At 37.5% G+C, this 19524-nt stretch overlaps 1 protein-coding gene across 1 annotated transcript in view; it reads right to left on the bottom strand.

The window, feature by feature from the left end:
• Positions 1-19524, bottom strand: part of megf11 (multiple EGF-like-domains 11) — a 208907-nt gene that overhangs the window by 34934 nt on the left and 154449 nt on the right. The window contains exons 13-15 of the mRNA XM_088340142.1: positions 14311-14474; positions 14097-14199; positions 4937-5083 (exon numbers count right to left, since the gene is read on the bottom strand). Of these exons, the coding sequence (XP_088196268.1) occupies positions 4937-5083; positions 14097-14199; positions 14311-14474 (414 nt within the window). The remainder of the gene's footprint in view (positions 1-4936; positions 5084-14096; positions 14200-14310; positions 14475-19524) is intronic.

The following is a 19524-nucleotide window of genomic DNA, read 5'->3' as shown; positions in this document are numbered from 1 at the left end:
ATGTTACCGGGAAAAAGTAACTCTTTCCGTTACTTTAATCGTAAGTTGTATGTCAAAGAATTTGCAATTTCCTTTTGGCAAATACGAAAAGCCGCGGTGACCTCTTTGACCGGAGTTTACCTGAATAGATGGGAATTGTGACAATTATAAGAGAAACTTTTTTTTCGGCTCGCCTCACTAAAAACAGCTCTTTCGGTTGTTGTTACTTTAACCCCTACATCACCCATTATTATCTAACATTATGAATTAAAAACGGGGGGAAGAAGAAGGAAAAAAGGAAAAAATGTAAAAGAAGAAACAAAATGAAAAATACAATACCAAAAGGAAAAAGAGATAAAAGAAGAAAAAAGAAGAAACATTTTTAAATAATCATATTAACAGAGGAAATATAATTAAAATATTTTAAGATCTACAAACAGAGCTAAAATACAAAAAAAATGTTTAACTTTTTATCCTCATCAAAATTATCGTCAACCACACATAATAAACAAAATGCATATTGAGCTACATCAAGAGAAAAAAGGCTTCTCGGAGAGAACCAGCTGTTGACTGGTGGGGAGACGGCTCCCTTTCTTCATTTCCAAGAGTCGGGTCATAGAGACATTTCGTTCGCAAACACCACAAGTCAGGGTGCTCAAATGTTTCACGAATCAGCCCTCATCCGTTTTTTTTTTGACACTTTAGTAAATACTAAATTAGCAATTGCTATCTAACTATATCAAGGGTGGCGAAGAAGTTTGACACAAAGAGCCGAAATTTTTAACTGTGAGAGTCAAAGAGCCACACCACGCACTGACCGGCATTAGACGTAACCTACGCAGATGATTGGCAGTAGGTTATGTGTTCGTAGCAGCATAAAAACAACAAATCTGCCAAATTAATGTCAAAATTATATTTAGTATTCTTTATTAACTCTGATGGATTCGAGTGTGTTTTTAGAGGGGGAAAAAAACTAAACATGAAACGAGGCAAAGAGCCACAGCATATAGAAAATATGATGAATCTCGCCTGGAGAGTGTTGGGCACCACCAGGGTGTACTTGCCCAGGACACACCACAGGAAATGGTGCCCCTACAACCCTAGTGGTTAAAAGAACCAACCAACCAACCAACCATGTGAGGACACCTATCATATTATTGGTTGAGTTAAGTTAGAAACAAGCACCACTTTGGTGACCACTGGGTGGAAGATTAGCTAAGTGGCAATGTTATGACACCTTAAAAAACAATTTTAAAAGGGACGGTGTGCATTATTTAGCGCCTCCTAATGGTAAAGACTTCATCGGTTAAAAAAAACAAACAATATTGATATAAGTAATCAGAAAAAATACATGAATTACCATTCAAACCTGCATTTAAAACAACTTGTAGGTCATAATATTTGTATTTATTTTACATAACATGATGCTCGCTTACAGGGAGCTTACTCGATTGTCCGCCATCTTGCTGCTACAGGTACCCTTAAAAACTAAAAACTCTGCGAAAGGATGGGCAAAAATATCAAGAAAAATGATGCAGTTTGGTCGTTTTATGAGTCTCCGTGGTCTGCATTCTTCCTTGTGCTTTTAAGCACGCGTTTTTGGTTTCTTTACACAAGACATCTCATAGTCAAATATTAAACAACGTTACCTTGAACATAATCAAAAGATTATGTTCAAAACAGAATTACATCTGTGACAAACAAAATAAATATCTGTATTATAGTGTCACAGTAGTTGTGAAAGTCCTCATTTGTTTTGTTGTTTTCTAAATACTTTACAATATTAAAATATAAAGGTAGAGTTGTTGCATCATGCCTGCACTCTATGCCCAACTAATGCAATAACCACATTTTTCTTTACAATTTTACAAGAGATCGTTTAGAATCTGTTAAAAATACTGAAAGCTTAAATTTGACATTAGATTATGTGTCCCATGCCTTTGTCCAGTACAATATTATAACATAAAATGCCTATTTATCAACTAAAATGTGTGACATTCAGATGTTTCTCATTTTCCTCCTCAGCTAGATAAAAACTATCTAAAATATTCATCATTTCAATGTTTTTACTCTAATTGATAAGAACAGTAATCAATATTTAATAATCAAATAGGTCATTGCAATAAAGAGCATCACTTGGGTCATAACTCTCCCCTTCTTCTCCACAGCATTTTCTCAGCAAAATCTGATTCATTAGCCATAACAAGTTTGTCGGTTTCTGTAGTTTTATTGACGAAAGTTTGACTTTCTTTCACCTTTACTCTTAAATTTCTTCTCATAAGTCACAACCTCTCAAATGCGCAAGTTAAATTTGCTGTCTTCTTTTTTTTCTTCTTAATCTTACCTGCGCTCGTGAAGTAAGATGAAACAGTCCATTGTATGAGCATTCAAAAGATTGGAGAAATACACTTTTTATAGTGCTTGCTACTTGACAATTGGGATTTTATGAGATGAATGTAAAAAACGGGAGTCCTCAATTTATGACGTACTCGACCTACAATGTTCGACCTTACGATGCCTTGTTGCATCCTGTCAACAGTATCAGTGTGTTTGCTGGTCACTTATCCATTCCAGCTGCACTATTTTTTTCTATGGTTAGGTTACAAATGAAATCAACTTTTTAACTGATACGGATGCAAACTACATACATTTTTCTGGAAAAAGGAACAAATTGTGTATATAACATAGAACCTTTTGTTTCCTCCAGGTTGGACAGCTTGATAACATTCAACTTAAAAGGTTCACCTTTCTTCTTGGAATTTTAGCATGAGGAGCGTATAAGAAAAATACAAACCCATGTACTTGTGGAAACCAAGAAACTTTGGGTTTTATACGCTGGAAATTAGAGTCTTTTTTTTCTTCTGCGCTGAAAACAAAAATCATCCTTTGCTTCTTTGCTGGAAAACTACAGGAGTCTTTTTTAATAATTTATACACACGTCAATGTGGCTTAGAAAGGTTTTTTTAAATCTAATTATTTGGGGTGACACATGGCGTGCAAAACGATTTAAGGAAAGTTAGATTCCGTTTGACTCAGTGGGATTATGATGAGATTCAATATGGTCCAGTGCGTTTCACAATGTCATTATAGTCAGTTTTTTTGTTGTCATTTTTTCATATATGTGAATAAACTTTACGTATAAGAATAGAAAAAGCTCTCTACTAAAAGAGGATTCGATACGTATTATTTATATTGTAGAGCGTCAAAACTGGTACAAGCTGATTTGATGCATTTTTGAAATTACAAACGCTCCCCTACTTACAACCATTCGACTTACACAAAACGGTAGATATGAACATTTTTTGGGGGATGTCAAAAAAAATCCGGACATTGTTGTAAGTTAGATTTCGTATTGTGTGCCCCTTTATCCGAGTACAGGACAAAGCTGTAGTGCTCCTTTCTGCCGCGTAGCACTGTGAGTGGTCACCCAGCATCCACCCAGAAGAAAAAATCGGCTTCTACTTCCCAGTTCGTGTGTAAACACACTGCACTGTATCTCTAGCTCGATAAGAACTTTGACATTTATATTGTTTAACATCTCATGCATCCATTCAATAAGGGTGGTGTAATGTGTAAAGAAGAGGCGAGCTGTTTCATTTGAAATGAAAGTGGAATAAGAAAGCTTGATGCGGTTGAGAAAATGGTTGAATCGCTTTTTTTCGTCCACTCTCTCCCACGGAGGAGGACCTCTTGAAGCCCATCTTCCAAAAGTAAGTTAAACTCAACTCTATTTATCTTTATAGAGCATATTTTTTAGTACAAAATAATGCATGTTACTTATACAAGCCTTAAACATATTTAGATAAACCTTAAACATACAAAATATAGCACTGAAGTTTCTTACTAACAAATTCAACTTACAAACGATCGTCTGGAATCTTGTTCGTAAGTTGGGAAGCGTTTGTTCACAGTTTTCCAGATCAAACATGTTTTATTCCCAAGCCCCTTTTAATTTTGTATTTTGGGCCAAGTGCGACTTATACTGGAACAATTTATGGTCTAGGAAATATGGCATGCTGTTATATTGGTTATTAATGTGTAAAATTTGGAGATTTATTCATCTTTTTATTCTTTATAAGCATTGTATTATAATATACATTTTGCCTTAATATGTGGCCATTTGAATTAATTTACCAGCGTGGGAATGGAACTGGTTCATATATCGAGCACTCCCTTTACAAATAATCAATAATTTTGGCACTGATTCAGTCAGTTAAATAGATGAACATACGAAATGATAGCAGATGAGAACAGAACTAGTCAGCTCGAGGAAAACATTAAAAATACTGTATATGCTGAATCTTTTTTCCTGTTCACTCAATTGGCCCTGTCTGGATTGTATTTGAGTGGGACTTCATCTCATGTTATTGCAATGCACTTCATTTTATTGCCTACAAATGTTTTTGATGTCTAGGTACACATTTTATCGCTATTTTAAAAAAAATATAAATACAAACTACACTTAAAAGTTGACAAGAAAATATCCAGACCGCGCATCATTTTGATGGGTTGAAAATTGGGCCATAAACCACATCAGCAGTACGTACTTATAAATCTAGCATGGCACTTTAAGAGAGAAAGAGCCCAAGAGACAAAAAAATAACTGGCAGATAATAGCCTTGAATGGAAAAGAGTTAATTTGAATTAATATTGTAAAAGTGAAGGTTTTTTTTAGTTTTATTATCCACACATCATTTTAGTATACACTTTTATGAATGTATCTTTTAAGAAAAAAAGTCAACAACAAAAAAGCCCGGCCTGACGTAATGATTGACATTTTAGGTCTAACCCGAGCAAAATTTGGGTTCAGGTTGGGCTTGGACTCAGGCTTAACATCTTAGCCCTGGTATAGCGTAATAATATTCCAAGTCACAAAGACCTTTTATTGAGTGACCACTTCTTCAATCTGGTTTCCTAATTTAGGATCAAGCTTCTGTAGATTTTTTGTCAAACTCACTTCTTTTGCAGGAAGTCCCTCTGAATCCTGGGGCGCACACACACGTTCCATCTTGAGGGGAACAGGAGCCTCCATTCTGACATGGGCAGCTAAGTGAGCAGTTGTTGCCCCAGTAGCCTTGCGGGCACACGTTGTTGCAATGGATTCCTGCAGAGACATGACAAAGCTGCCTATAAAAGCGTACGCACACTGAGGAGGATACAAAGCCTGCTGCAACACCACACGAGAGCCACTCTCCTTCCGAGTCATATCACAGAAGATCTGCAGTGGGATGTTGACTCAACATGGTACCTCGATTGATTTCCGTCCAGAAATACAAGGATGTTTTTTCATCTTTTTAAACTCGAGCCTATTTTTCTACAGACTCCCCCTGCTCTTACTGAATGCTTTTCATTTTTGATCTGACGAGGGCCTAGTGCCAGTGTGATGCGTTGATTAACAGGGCGACTTCTCAAGGGGGGTGCCGCCTTGTCTGCCATTCTCTTTCAGATATTTAGAGTACAGTACAGAAAAAAACCCAAAATCCTCCGGCATATTGGGAACAGCTCCAAGTAGCAAAAGTTGCATCCATTCGCGGGCTCTTGCTGCGCATGCGAATCTATTAGCACATCCATCGGAGCGGCGCCTTTTCTCTCAAGCATGCCGGTGTCTTTGAAAACTAAGGACCAAAGTCACATGCACTGTATACGCATGCAGGTTCTTAAATCATATTACACTGCCACTCGCACACGTCAAGTTATGCGCTGCACACTCTGCATCCTTTCAAGCGCACGCCTTTATCTTTACACCTCATTTGAAATTTCCTTTGAGCAAGGATATCTGAGAACGGTGTGGCCATTAAAACAGTGTTTCCTTTGAATAACAGCAGGGCCAAACTCTGGGGACTAACTGGATTTTTGGTAATAATAACATTGGGACCTTAACTGATGCTCATAAAAGTCAAAAGATCTATTTTTACTGGGCAGAAAACAAATTAATTAAATTTGGGTAATAGCTTAATTGCAATTTCTTATTCAGGCGATTGAATCAACTTTGTACTCCCTTTTATCCCTTGTTCAATAATGACACATGCTTCGACCATATAGACTTCCATAGCTTCGCAATCGCAAGTTTCTTCAGCTTCTGCCTTCCTCAGTTGTTTATTCACTAACACACAATGCCTGCATCTATGGGTGGGCGCTGCGTTTAAAGTTTGCATGAGTTTCTGGAATATTTCAGCTAGCATTAGCGGCTAGTTATCCTCACAAGGCGGTAACCATTAGCAGGTGATTTTGTAAAAGCAGCTAAAAATATCTACTAGCTTTACCGTTGCAGCTGTTAACGGATACCTGACATCAAACTGATGATTATTTAAAAACAACACCAAGTTGGTTTTGGCATTATCAAGTAAAGTGTGATTTTTTTTTGTCACACTTTTAATTCAAGGGGATATTTGAATATCAAAATCTAGAATGGATGCAACCCTTTTTGTTTTTTAGTTTATTATTTTACAGCCAGTTCAATGTCCACATATCAACACTTCTGACAGAAACACTTATAACTGGGTTGTATTTACATGACCATTTGTATTTTATTTTATTGTTTAATGAACACAGTCGGCAATACAAAAATAAACAGTGCAATTGTCAAAAAATTATAAAAACCTGGGCAGATTGTATAAGTGGGTCATATACGTATATGCTGTAACCAATAAAGGGTCGTCCATATCTTAATCCTCCTTGTTGTATTTTATAATATTTAGCGATGTATTTTATCAATCTCCCATATCGCTTATCCTCACTAGGGTCATTGGAGTGCCGGAGCCCATCCCAGGCATCTTCCAGGAGTGGGAAGGCGACACCCTGAACGGAGACAAACAACCATTCACACAGTCCTAGGGGCAATTTGGAGTTGCCAATTGACCTAGCGTCTTTGAAATGTGGGAGGAAACGGTGCGCAGAATGAACCCACGGAGGTAAGGGGAGAATATGCAAACTCAAGGAGTGCAAGGAGGATAGTAGCTGGAATTGAACCCTGGACCTCTGCACCGTGGGGCTGACACTCTAACCACCCAGCTGACGCGCTGCCTGTTGTATTTCAGATTTGATCAAGTTAAATGTGTAATTTTCATTTTTACCAAATTTTGTGTTTGGAAAAAAATTGGGAATTGAAATTATGAATCAAGTTTTTTAACATCTCCCTAGTCCAAAGTGAAAGAGCACATAGTGAAAAGGAAATCTTGATGCTACAAAACATTAACCACACAAGCACAAAGCCTTGTACAGTTAAGATACAAAAAACTGCAAAGGTTGAACATTGTAGCCTAACGGTCTCCAACAAAGCTGGTTTTGTTGCTAGGTGAATCACAGAAATGAAAGAGCTCAAGTGTCTTCCGAGCGGCAGCAAAAGAACCCAAAGGTCTCACCGTCCAATTTGTTCAGGGCAAACGGGGCAAAGCAAAACACTCATCCTCGCTATTATGCGCATCCCGGCAAACACTCAAATTATCTGGAAAAGGAGTAGAAACTCGACACAAATGAAGAGCGTTGAAGTGCTATGCTCCAAGAGGTGTTGAAGGTGGGTAAATATTAGTGGTTCGGTTCGTGTCAAAAGCAAACGGTTCAATCTGTTACTGAAAACAAAAATAAGATTTACCATAAACAATTGCTCTTTTTAGACAATCATCAGGTAGTAGTTTCTATTAAACAACACTATCATAATGTCACAAACTGATGTAGTCAAAATGCGTCAATTTGTGTGATATTTATATTCATATTGATACAAAGAAATACTGTAACTATATACTAGTTCAATTGCAGAAGTACTGTAAGGGGATATTATATCCCCTAGGGGTAGTTAAAGGTTCTTTTTTCGTACATTTACCAGCCCTTTATTCCCACAATGGTCATGGGAGTTGATGGAGCCCATTCCAGCTGACATTGGGCAAGGGCTCTGGATCGGTATTGCTAGCCAATACCAGAGCATGAAAGGGTTTTAATATTCAAAATATTGTATATATTTTTTTAAAAAGTGCAAAATACATTTTTTGTCCCAATGGGAATTCCCTAATGTTAAGTATATTTTCTTGACTATATTTATTTTTGTTAGAAAAAGAACAAAATTCAATAAAATGCTCAAAATTCTTTAATCATTCTGCTCATTTGAAGTATAATTTGATTATTCTGTTATATTTGTAACTTAAAATTAAATGCTCATTATTATTATTCCTATGTGTACTGAAAAATGTCCATATATTCTAAACATAATCAATGACTACAAAAGTAAGCAAAAAACATGTAAAGTGAGAAACGTTTTTTGCTAGTTGTATTTAAAAAATAATAATTCCACTGTAACATGTCGAAGAGCCACTGCGTGTACAATCAATACGTGTACTTGGCTTAAGAAGAAAACTGCTCAAGGTACATCAATTGAAGAATGTTGAGAAAATACAACATAAAAATCTTTTATTACTTTTGATATTAAAACACTTTTAACTTAGATTTTGGGTTAAAATAAAAAAAAATATTGCATGTGGTTTATTCACTTTCCAAAATTTGATTTTAACATTTTCCATGTACCTCGATAAGGTTGCCCTCATTTATTGTGGTTATGAGGGACCAGAACAACACGAAATCTGCAAAGGTCTGCGTAGTAGCCCTCCCCCTTTATTAACTTACACTCTGTTAATGGTTAAATGTTGTATTTTTTTCATTGGACTATCTATTAATTCATGTCCTTGGGCAAGACACTGAATCCCTAAATGCAGACCATTTACCGTCTCTAAGCACTATATTGTAAATATGTTTGCCTATTTACTCTTGTACGCTTTTATCTAGTATTTTCCTTTAAAGTCTATATTACATGTTTACAGAGGGGTGCAGCTTTTAATCATGTTGCAAAAAACGTTTCACCACGTTTGTATCAATGACAATGAAGACTTCTATTCTATTCTATTCTATTCTACAAAGTTTGAATAAACTTAATAGCTGTGAGGTAAGAACAGTGAGCGCGACCCAGTTACTGCCAGATAGTGAGTCCACATTTAGTTTTAGTGCTGTGGACCTTTGCTGGTTATAAATGTTAGCAGATGGATATTAAATAATGATTAGTCACCGTTATAATACGACTTCCTCTTGTCAGGAATGGATTGGCGAAGCCAGGGGTGGAGCTATGTGGAAGACACTTATGGGTACAACCACCGCTCCTGGTTTATTGAGGGGTTTTTAAAAACACTTTTACAAAGACTTGCTATTTCGCGCTTTGGTTATCACTTGTTTACTGCTTTGTGGATTTTGAATTGAATTGTCTCGAATGTCATTGATATCAACGTATCGATTATTTTGTTCAGACAGAGCACACAGCGATCAAGGGGTGCAAGTTGCATATGTGAGTAATAGGCGTGACTGTAGGTGTGCACCACTTTAATAAGCTGCTATATGCTGTCATAAAAACAACCAGGATGGGCGGAGGCACAAGTCAATTTCTAAGAAGCACAAGAAACTGGGAAGCAACCGCTAAATTTTAGTGGATCTTTACATTGAAAATTAATAATTAATTAACTAAGACTCAAAGTAAGTAAGAAGAGCGCAAAGAGCAGGTGCCCCAGGGATTGTTATCGTCTCCGGGAATCGGCTGAAGGGGCGTAGGAAGAGAAACCAAAAGTGGGGCCTAGTGCTCTGGCTAGGCTAACAACTCTCTTAAGCCAACCGTGAAGAACCTGGCTAGTCACCAACGCCAGATCCATTCCCCATGAAACGGAACACCCGGAGCTAAACAACTTAGGGGAACATGCTACGATCATGGCTCTTGTATTTTAATCATCACAAACCTGGCTAAGTCCGAAGATACCTGATGCAAGCGTGCAGCTAGGCAGCCGCTCTCTAAATTGCTTTCTTACTCTAAAAGAAGCCCTCCAAATTTGTTATGCTAAGTTTGAAGGTGTGACGCTACTTGGCGGATTTTCAATTTTTGTGGGTGGTTCTGGTCCTCTTTAACTGTGATAAGCAAGGGATCTCTGTACACCAGAATAAGTATGTCCCTGTTTTAGCACACAGACGTCTTATTTCATCACGTGACCGTCGCTCAGTACCCATTTTCTCCGTGAGCCCATTATAAAGGTTCTACGACTTCAAGTGTGCACCAACGCGTGTTTGTCCGACCCGCTGGGCAGCTCCCTGGCCCCATGCACCCCCCGTGACTCAATTAAGGTGGACAGATGGTCCTGACCGGTGCAGGATTTAGAGCAGAGAGGTCCGTTCTTGCAGATAATAAAAGCCACAGTTTCCCAGAATAAATGCCTTGAGCTCTAGAGGCCGAGTGTGTGCACTTAACCCTGGGTTCCGAATCAGTTCTTCCTATGAGTGCGTGACAACTTACCTCGCTCACACATTACACCCCTCGCAACTCTTTCTCAGATTTGACATATGGATGCAACATTTAGGTTGTAACTCATTTACTGCCAGACTCCTTAAATTACATCTTTGATGTCAATGGTGGTGAATAAATTGGATATATTGTCATTAATTGTTTCAGCAACACATTTTGGGTAAAGAGCTTATTTATGTAATAAGGTAAGAAGAAAGTAAGAAAGTAATATATCAACTTTAATAAGACCAAAAAATACTGCCACTTTTCAGGGTCATGTCAACTCAAATTTCTGTTAAAAGATCCTAATGTTACCTGGCAACATTATTAGGGCAGACTAAAAATCAAATTTCCGTGTATATTTTTTTAAACTATTTCAATATAATGAATAAATAAGTGGTCAGTGTTTCATAATCATGAATAGTTGTAATGCTATAAAACTTTGATTTGAATTTATGACTTATTTTGAGCCACATTTGTTTTACAAAATGTTACGGTAAAATCTGAAAGAACTGAAAGTCAGAATGTTTAATACATTAACAATTCTAATTGAAAGAGGCAAATAAACCATTAACACATATTAAACGGGCATTGTGTATTATTTAGCACATCTAATTGCAAAAAAAATAAAAAATTCAAAAAACAGTATTGATTTGAATGCTAAGCAAAAATACATGAACTATCATTTTTTGTAAATATTTTTTTGTCAATGTTTTTTTTAAATTGGTTTAACATAACAAGAGGCTCAACTAGAGGGAGCTGACATGATTGTTCACAATTATGCTGCTACGGGTGCCGACCCAAAACAAAAATATTGTTAAAGACTAAAAAAAGGGCATGGTTTGGTCACTTTGAGTGTACGTAGTTGGTATTTTTCCTTGTGCTATGTAGCACTCAATTTCGCTTGCACTACACAATAAAACGACATTTAGTGGTCAAATACTACGCAGTGTCCCTTTAATGTTATCTGGATACATGAAAAAGACAGAACAAGTATGGAAAACATCAAATTTTAGTATATACCTGTATGTCTGTGAACTATTTCAGTAGAATACATAAAGAAATGGTCACTGTTTCAAAATTATGAAAAGGGAATAAGCTATAAACCGGTTTTATTTAGCCCTTGGATGAATAAGTGGGGTGAAAAATATTCACACGGGATGTTATTTTTCAAAATCATTAAAAGTAAAGAAAAATGTTATATTGTCATATTCCATGTATTTCTCATAAAAGATGTATTAGTTTATGTTCCCCACTAATTTTTGACCCCACACATGGAAGAGTGTATGTACGGGTAGGTCAAGCATCCAAAGGTTAAGTTTATAGCTTGTTATGAGCAACAGTTGTTTTGCAGAAATGCTAAAATAATGATTTAAAAGGAAAATACACTACAAATACGAATATAAATGATAGTTTTATCGTGTATTTATTTAGGTGATGTGTTGGGGCAGCATGGCGGGGCAGTGGTAAGCGCGAGTGTGACACAGTTCTGAGGTCATGAGATTGAAGATAGAAGATAGATAGAATATAGTGAACCTTCCTGTGTGGAGTTTGCATCTTCTTCCCGTGCTTGTGTGGGTATCCTTCGCGCACTCCGGTTTCCTCCCACATTCCCAAAACATGCATGTTAGGTTAATTAGCCGGTCCAAATTAGCGAGTGGATTGTCTTTCCCTGTGTGCCCTGCAACTGGCTGGCAACCAGTTCAAGGTGTCCCCTGCCCACTGCCCAAAGATGGCTGGGATGAGGTCCAGCACTCCCGCGAGCCTACTGAGGATAAGCGGTGCAGATAATGGATGCATGGATGGGTGATGTGTTGTATTACACACATTTTCAGACAAATACCAACTTAAGTACTAATTTTTTAAATATGGTAATCATTGAAATATATGAGTTTTGTTTTGATTATTTCTAACGTATTTATTAAATACAAATTTCATTATAAAAAAAGTCAGAAGAATATATAGAATCTAAAGTATTTTGGGCCATTTTTTTTCTCTTGCATTAAGATTGTGTAAAACACCCAACAGTTTCAGGGCGACGAGCAAAGGTATCGATGGCCTTCGCGAGTACTGATAGCTTGAAAAATGGTCTGGTAAAATGAAACTTACCCAATTGGTAATAACAAAGATAATAAAATATATTGTATAGCACAATATCTTACCGCTCGATATTAAACATCCAAATTGCAAAACACAAAAATTTGAAAAAATTATGAAGATAGTAATTCGTATTGCAATACAGGGGGGGTAAGGGATTGCAAATCGATTATTTTTTGTTATCGTTCAGCCCAAGGGCGAAGGTTTGGTCTTAGCATTGGTGGGTACATCGCACATTTTTTAAGTGATCACATAGTATTGTTGGGGACAAAAACAATGATTCCTCGATATTCGTGTGGACACGTCCCCTCTGTCCATGCCAAAACTTTAGCCCCGTTTACTAGAGAGCAATAAAAATTGTAAGCAGATCATCCAAGCTGCTCCTTAAGACCTTGTTCTTTGAATCCAAAGTTTTCCCTATTAAGTAAACAAAAACGGCAGTCGAATTTTTAAAATCGGATTAAGTGAGCAAAACCCAAAACTGCAAGGCAAGCCGAAACTTGCTGGCACATTACGGTTCGGATAATAGATTCCACCTGCAAATATTTACCCACTAGGGTCAGCAGGTTGTGCGCATGTATTACACTAGTGTTGCACCTTAGCTAGTTTGCGATAATTTAGGGCCTACGTCTTAACATCCCTCACAGATTCAGATTCAGATTCAGATTCAGATTCAGATTCAGATTCAGATTCAGATCTACTTTATTGTCATTCTAGTACACGTGTATACAGAACGAAATGTCGATGCATCTGACCCCCACAGTTTCCTTGAATGTACAGATATAAATAATGTTGTATTGTATTTTGGCTACGTATAGTATTTACCATAGTGCCGATAGTGCAAGAAGAGTAGCTAACCAGATGCGCAAAATGGGCAGTCAGGTTAACAAGTCAGGTACACAGTAACATTAACACTGTAACAATAACGCTGTAATTACAATAGTGCAGAGAGCAATGTGCAAGGAGTGGCAAGCTATAAAAAAAACTGCCAGTGGTGCAAAAGTCAGATTAGCAGCCGTTTAGATTTAAGTTAACTATATGTTAGATTGACTATTTAACAGTCTAATGGCCAGGGGGACTAGACTATTGCGGAGCCTGGTGGTCCTGCACCGCACACTGCAGTACCTCTTCCCAGAGGCTAGCAGAGTGAACAGTCCATGATGGGGGTGAGAGGGGTCCCCGGTAATGTTTTTAGCATGGGATAGGCAGTGCTTCTGGCCAATGTCCTGAATGGAGGGAAGTGTAGTCCCGATTATTTTCTCTGCTGTCCTCGTTACCCTCCTCACACTACCCCAGTCGGTAGCGCTGCAGCCTCCACACCACACAGAGATACAGCTGGTCAGGATACTCTCTATGGTGCCCCTGTAGAATGTAATGAGGGAGGGTGGGGGCAGGTGGGCTCTCCTCATCCTCCGCAGGAAGTACAGGCGCTGCTGTGCCCTCTTAACCAGTGATGCAGTGTTTACGGACCAGGTGAGTTTGTTTGTAATGTGCACCCCTAGGAACTCACAAGCGCTAAAAACAAATTTGACGCTTCTTTCATGTGACACTTGGACAAAGTGTGCAAAAACGCATCAAATCCATCGTATTTGTCTTCTTTGTTAATTCGATGTCTTTCGAGTTTTCTGGTGACCTTCAGATTTGAAGGTAGAAAATGAATATTTAAGATCTCTGAGGAATTTATTATCTCCCCTTCATGTTTTTAAGGATAAGTACCTACCTGTCCACCCTGGGTGGCAGCGACAGTAGCCGCTCACTGGGTCGCAGCTGTCCGCGTGACTGCAGTCACAGCGCTCCCTGCACTCAAGTCCAAAAGTGCCATCCTGAGGGGAAAAAGAGAGAAAGCTCACATTTCAGCCTTCCCAAACAATTTAATACCATGCTGACTTCAAAGTCACAATAAGATTAACGACATTCTCTTAGTTCAGACTTACAGGGCAGGGCTGGTTGCAGTGCTGGCCCCTCCAGCCCGGAGAACACGTACAGGTGCCATCGACCGGGTCACAGGCGGCACCGTTGGCACAAAGGCAAGACTGATTGCAGCCGAGACCCCAAAAACCACTGGAGCACAGGATGGAGCAGTCCACCCCCTGCCAGCCTGGAGGAATTTAGAGCAGGGAACCATTAAGGATAAAATGATCCAAAAAGGATTGATGTTGATTACCCAAGTGTTCGAAGGACAGGCATTGAAATCGTTCGAACAACTCCAACAAGAATTTGACCTACCTAGAAATGATTTTTACAAATATTTGCAACTAAGGCATTACCTCCAGAAACATGATGAATGGGGGAAAATATGTAAGGAGCCAACTAAAGTTGAGGAATTATTAATATCATATTCAAAAGGAGAATCAATTAAGGGACTTATCTCAAAATTATATAAAGTTCTGCGAATGGATATCAGTAATGATGACATGGTGGTTAAGGAAAAATGGGAACAAGAAGCTAATGTAGTGATAAAAGACGGCGAATGGGAAAAAACTTTGAAAGAAGGACACAAAATAACCAGCAACCCGACATGGAGGGAGTTTGAATGGAAAGTAAAAATGTGATTCTTCTATACACCTTCTATCACTTCAAAATATAAAACTACCTCAAATCTATGTTGGTGTAACTGTGGGAGGGTCGGAGATTTTACACATATTTTCTGGAATTGCCTTGTTATAATAAATTTCTGGAGAAGTATTCAGACAGAAATAAAATTAATTATTGGTTGGGAGTTGCGGTTGGACCCAGTGACCCACGTATTAGGAATTTTGCCAGAAGAATTATTGACCGGTCAACATAAATATATACTAAAGGTTATGCTTCTGGTACCAAAGAAAATGATCACAGTGTCCTGGCTGAAACCACAACCTCCTGACTTAAAACAACGGAGAGACAAATTAAAGCAAATGTACATTATGGAAAAAAATCACTGCAAGACTTCAACTGAAACTAAATCAACTCGAGAAAAGATGGAAGCTTATCACACAATTTTTACTTGACTTCTAAACACCTCACTTTTTATTTTATTTATTTTATTAACATTTTTTGTTGTTGTTTCTTCTGTTATTTATAGGTATGTAAATTGTATATATTTTGTGTTTGTGTTGATGTATGATGGAGAAATCAAACCTCTGTCAAAATGTGTGTGAGAAATAAAGTTACAAAAAAATGATCTCCAAAATCATGTTCATTAAAGGGAGAGTGAGAAATATTCGATCAATAGATGGTGCATTGGTGTCGTGCAACAGAAAATGAGTGCTAAAAAGCACAAGGGAGTACACAATGAAGTCATACATGATTACAGGAGGGCAAACACACTCAGCCCCACTCATCATCAATAGAGACTGAGTGAAGAGAGTCCACTCATTCTAACTACTGATGTGAACAGGAGACCTCTCCTGGTCTGCCAACCCCAGGGCTGTAGTGGGTAAGGCCACTTCCTGAGAGTTCTCAGGAGGATTAACCTGGAACAGAAGCTGCTGGTGTCCTTCTACAAAGCCATCGTGGAAAACATTCTGGTATGCGCCATCACTGTTTGACATGCAGGGAGCACAGCAGCAGAGAGGAAAAACATACATAGAGTAATAAACACAGCCCAAAAGATCAATGGCTGCTCTCTGACCAGTCTTCAGGACATTGCCGGCTTTTTCACTTCAAAGTTTTTATTAAATTAAATTCAATTCAATTCAGAGTCAAACCGAGCATTTTACTTCTCATTTTTTGCCCTGCCTTTTTGAGATTTTTGGGTACCTGTGGCAGCAAGATGACCGACAATTCTGTTAGCCCCCTCTAAGTGAGCCTCATGTTACCCCAATTAAATGCACATTTAACGACCAAGTATTTAAAAATGCAAGTTTATATGATAGTTTGTGTTTTTGCTGGTTACTCAAATCAATATTGTTTTTTTAATGACTAAACTCAACCGCGAGAATGTTCTAAATTTTACACACTGTCCGTCCAGCACAAAAAATGGACATGAAACATGCATATGAGAAAAACAGGTGCTCTTTAGAGATTTAAGCCTTTCTCCATCCTTTATTTAAAATATACAGTTTTTTCATTTTAACTTAATAATAATGTCACGCAGAAATAAAATATTGTTTTCTTAACAAAAACGTTCCTTACTGATCAGATGATTTTTTTAGTGTTATTTTAATTATTTGTTACAACTTCAAATCATAATCCAATATGAATTTTAAATGAGCAAAACTGTTAATTTTGTCCGTTTAAAATTCTTTTTTGAATTTTGCTCAGAAAATATAATATGTTTTTAATTAAAGTAAAAGAAAATCTGGAATTTAGCAAATCATTAGGTAGGTAGGTAGGTAGGTAGGTAGGTAGGTAGGTAGGTAGGTAGGTAGGTAGGTAGGTAGATTTTAAAACAATTGTAAAGTATGATTGGGTCAACATTCTTTATAAAAAAAAAAGAGACAATCTTTGCTTCAGAAACACCTAGTGAGGAGTGTGAACCAAGACTAAAACAGGGAACAGAAAGTACGACAGACAGGAAAATAAAAGGTTTTGCAAAAATGAGAGTGTTTTTCTTGAGTGGGGAGACCTCGAAGTGTGCTGTGGTCTACAGCAGCTCCGTCCTTGTTTATGTTCTTAACTGTGTATAAAAGAAACTAGATTGAAACCCCCCTCCTTCCAACAGACCTTCGCAGCAACTCCGGACTCATAATAAAATGATACTATTTTCTAGCATCTGCAGGGACTTGATTCCAAATATACCCTTCTAAATATCAAATTCAGTCATTTTACCGTTTTGAAATGAATGCAATCATTTCTACCTATTAGATATATCGATTCGTATGCTCAATGACAAAAATAGAAAGAAAAAACTGCAATCTTAAACCGAACTGGTTGCCAAGCGAGGAGGAACAAACACTGATGCATGATACAAGCTAGGCCATCTCCTCTCGAGGGGAAGCGTCTGCCCCCTTTCTCTTGTGTAATGTTGTTTGTGTGCTATTGACAGGGGCAAGTATGTGGAACATAACTTGTACAAGCGTATTGATTGTACAGTCCTATTGAGCCTGTTAAACTGTAGTCCCCCTCAGTTGAGTCGATCAGTCTCCTCACTGACTGTGTCACAGACTAACAACAGGGATTGATTGGTTCCTCTCTCGCCAGTGAAGTGATAGATAGTGAACAGTCCTTTTATCCATGCTGGACATGATTTATCAAAAGTTTTTCGCGTCATCAATCTTACAAACATATAGGGTGTAGGTCTGAAGTTTATTATTATTTTTTTACATTTCCTCTATATTCCATTCTTCTTTATTCCTCTGATTATCACAAAATATATCATGAGTCTCCAACAGCCCCTTGAGAAGACCCAAGTAGCCAGTAGACTGGTTCTGAAAATAACTCACCAGTGATTGTTCATTGAAGTTTTCTAGTACATTTGATTTCTAACTAACATTATATTTTCATTGGTTGACATAACTCTTAATAATTCCAAAAGGTAATAACATAGTAACAACATAGTAATAACATAAGTTTTTATTTTAGAAATGTATATTAAAATGGTAGCCCTCTGCGCCAATCAGTAACAAAAACTCTCTCTCAAAAGTCAGTGACCCCTGCTCTATAGTTTATTCTTGATTTTATTGGTTGCTTTGAAAAAGGATTCATAAATAAATACATTTACCATGATCATAAGAGAGGGGGAGAATATGAAAACAATCAGCAACATGGTTTTCTAAAAGGTAATATCACAATCACGATATTAACAACCAATTTGCACATTCTACCTAATTTCAATTTAAACACTATCTGCAACAATTTTAGACCTCCCTTTTCAAATTCAATTGTAAATACTATTTTTGATAGGCTTTTTTTTTTAATCTTGATGAGTGAGAGCCCAACAAATTTAAAATAATTACACATTAAACTTTTCAAAGGGGGATTCAATTCTAAAGGTAATTTGATGTTTGATACTTATTCAAACTATTTGAAAAGCATTGAAAAATATTCGAAACAAAACATAAAATATATTTAAAAGAATAGTTGATAGAATAATCAAACAGTAGAGACACTTTATTTTAGGGACATTTTTTAAATGCATGTATTGCTCCCATTCATTATGGATCTGAGATCATCGTTTTCAATCGAAAAAGGCTGCAGTTGTCTCATATTTTGCTAATGAGAAAGCCAATAGGAATGAGTAATAAATACAGGAGATAACGTAGTTGTGGCCGATAAGGTCCTCTTACTGTTTTTGGAGAGCCGGATCACAGTTAATAGTTTCCCAATCTAATATTGTCATATCGCCCACCACTATCTAGGAGTATCATATTGTAACATTAGGATATCGTTTCCATAATCACATCACATGCAGAGCCAGAAAAACGGACTCAAATTCCCAATGCTTGGTTTTACACAATTTAAAATGAATATTCTGATGGCGCAGAAGCAGTGGCCCGAGGACACTGTCATTTGCATATCTTTTTATTTTGCTCTCATAAAGGAGGAGAAAATAATGGGGAAAAGTTGGGAGGCAGAGCGTGAGATGAGGTCAGCGTAGAGTAGTGTGGGAAGGAACAGAGAAAGCTGAATACCTCCACAGAAACCCTCATCGGAAACACGCTATTTCCCTACTTTGGCGTAGTGGCATCCTTGTACTACGCATGCATTAAAACGGGGGTCACCAACATTTATGAAGCTGTGAGCTACTTCTATGTAACCAATTAGTGTGAGCTATTGATCGTATATGCATTTCAGAAGTAACAATGGTTATCATGTTATTACAATTGTTGAACATGGGGCAAAAAGAGTTCGCCAACCACACGTCACATATAAGCCGACCTGTAAAATTGCATTCAAAATAGCCACGTACTAAAAGAAAAACATACCCAAAATAGTTTACAAGACCAGTACCTAAACAAGAAAATATGCGCTACTAGCCACCCAACATCAACTGCATCATGTCAGTACAGCAACTGTCTGCTGACTGACAGGCTTGTAGAGTGTGTGTATATATTAAAAAATATTACAGGTAATACAGATAGAAAATACATTTTTGTAAACCATTCACAGTACCTTTTAAGAAACACGTCAATGGCAGGCACTCGTACACCATGTTCATATTTCGCAATTACTTTTTTCTTTGACTCAATCATTGTTTCCTACTTTTCCTTTTCACTAACTTTCTTGGG

The sequence above is a fragment of the Urocampus carinirostris genome, chromosome 7 (genome assembly GCF_059441175.1).
Source record: "Urocampus carinirostris isolate Australia breed hairy pipefish chromosome 7, RoL_Ucar_1.0, whole genome shotgun sequence".
Classification (NCBI taxonomy): Eukaryota; Metazoa; Chordata; class Actinopteri; order Syngnathiformes; family Syngnathidae; genus Urocampus; species Urocampus carinirostris.
Note: the sequence above shows the minus strand (reverse complement) of the source record. Positions and strands in the feature narration are given on the sequence as shown.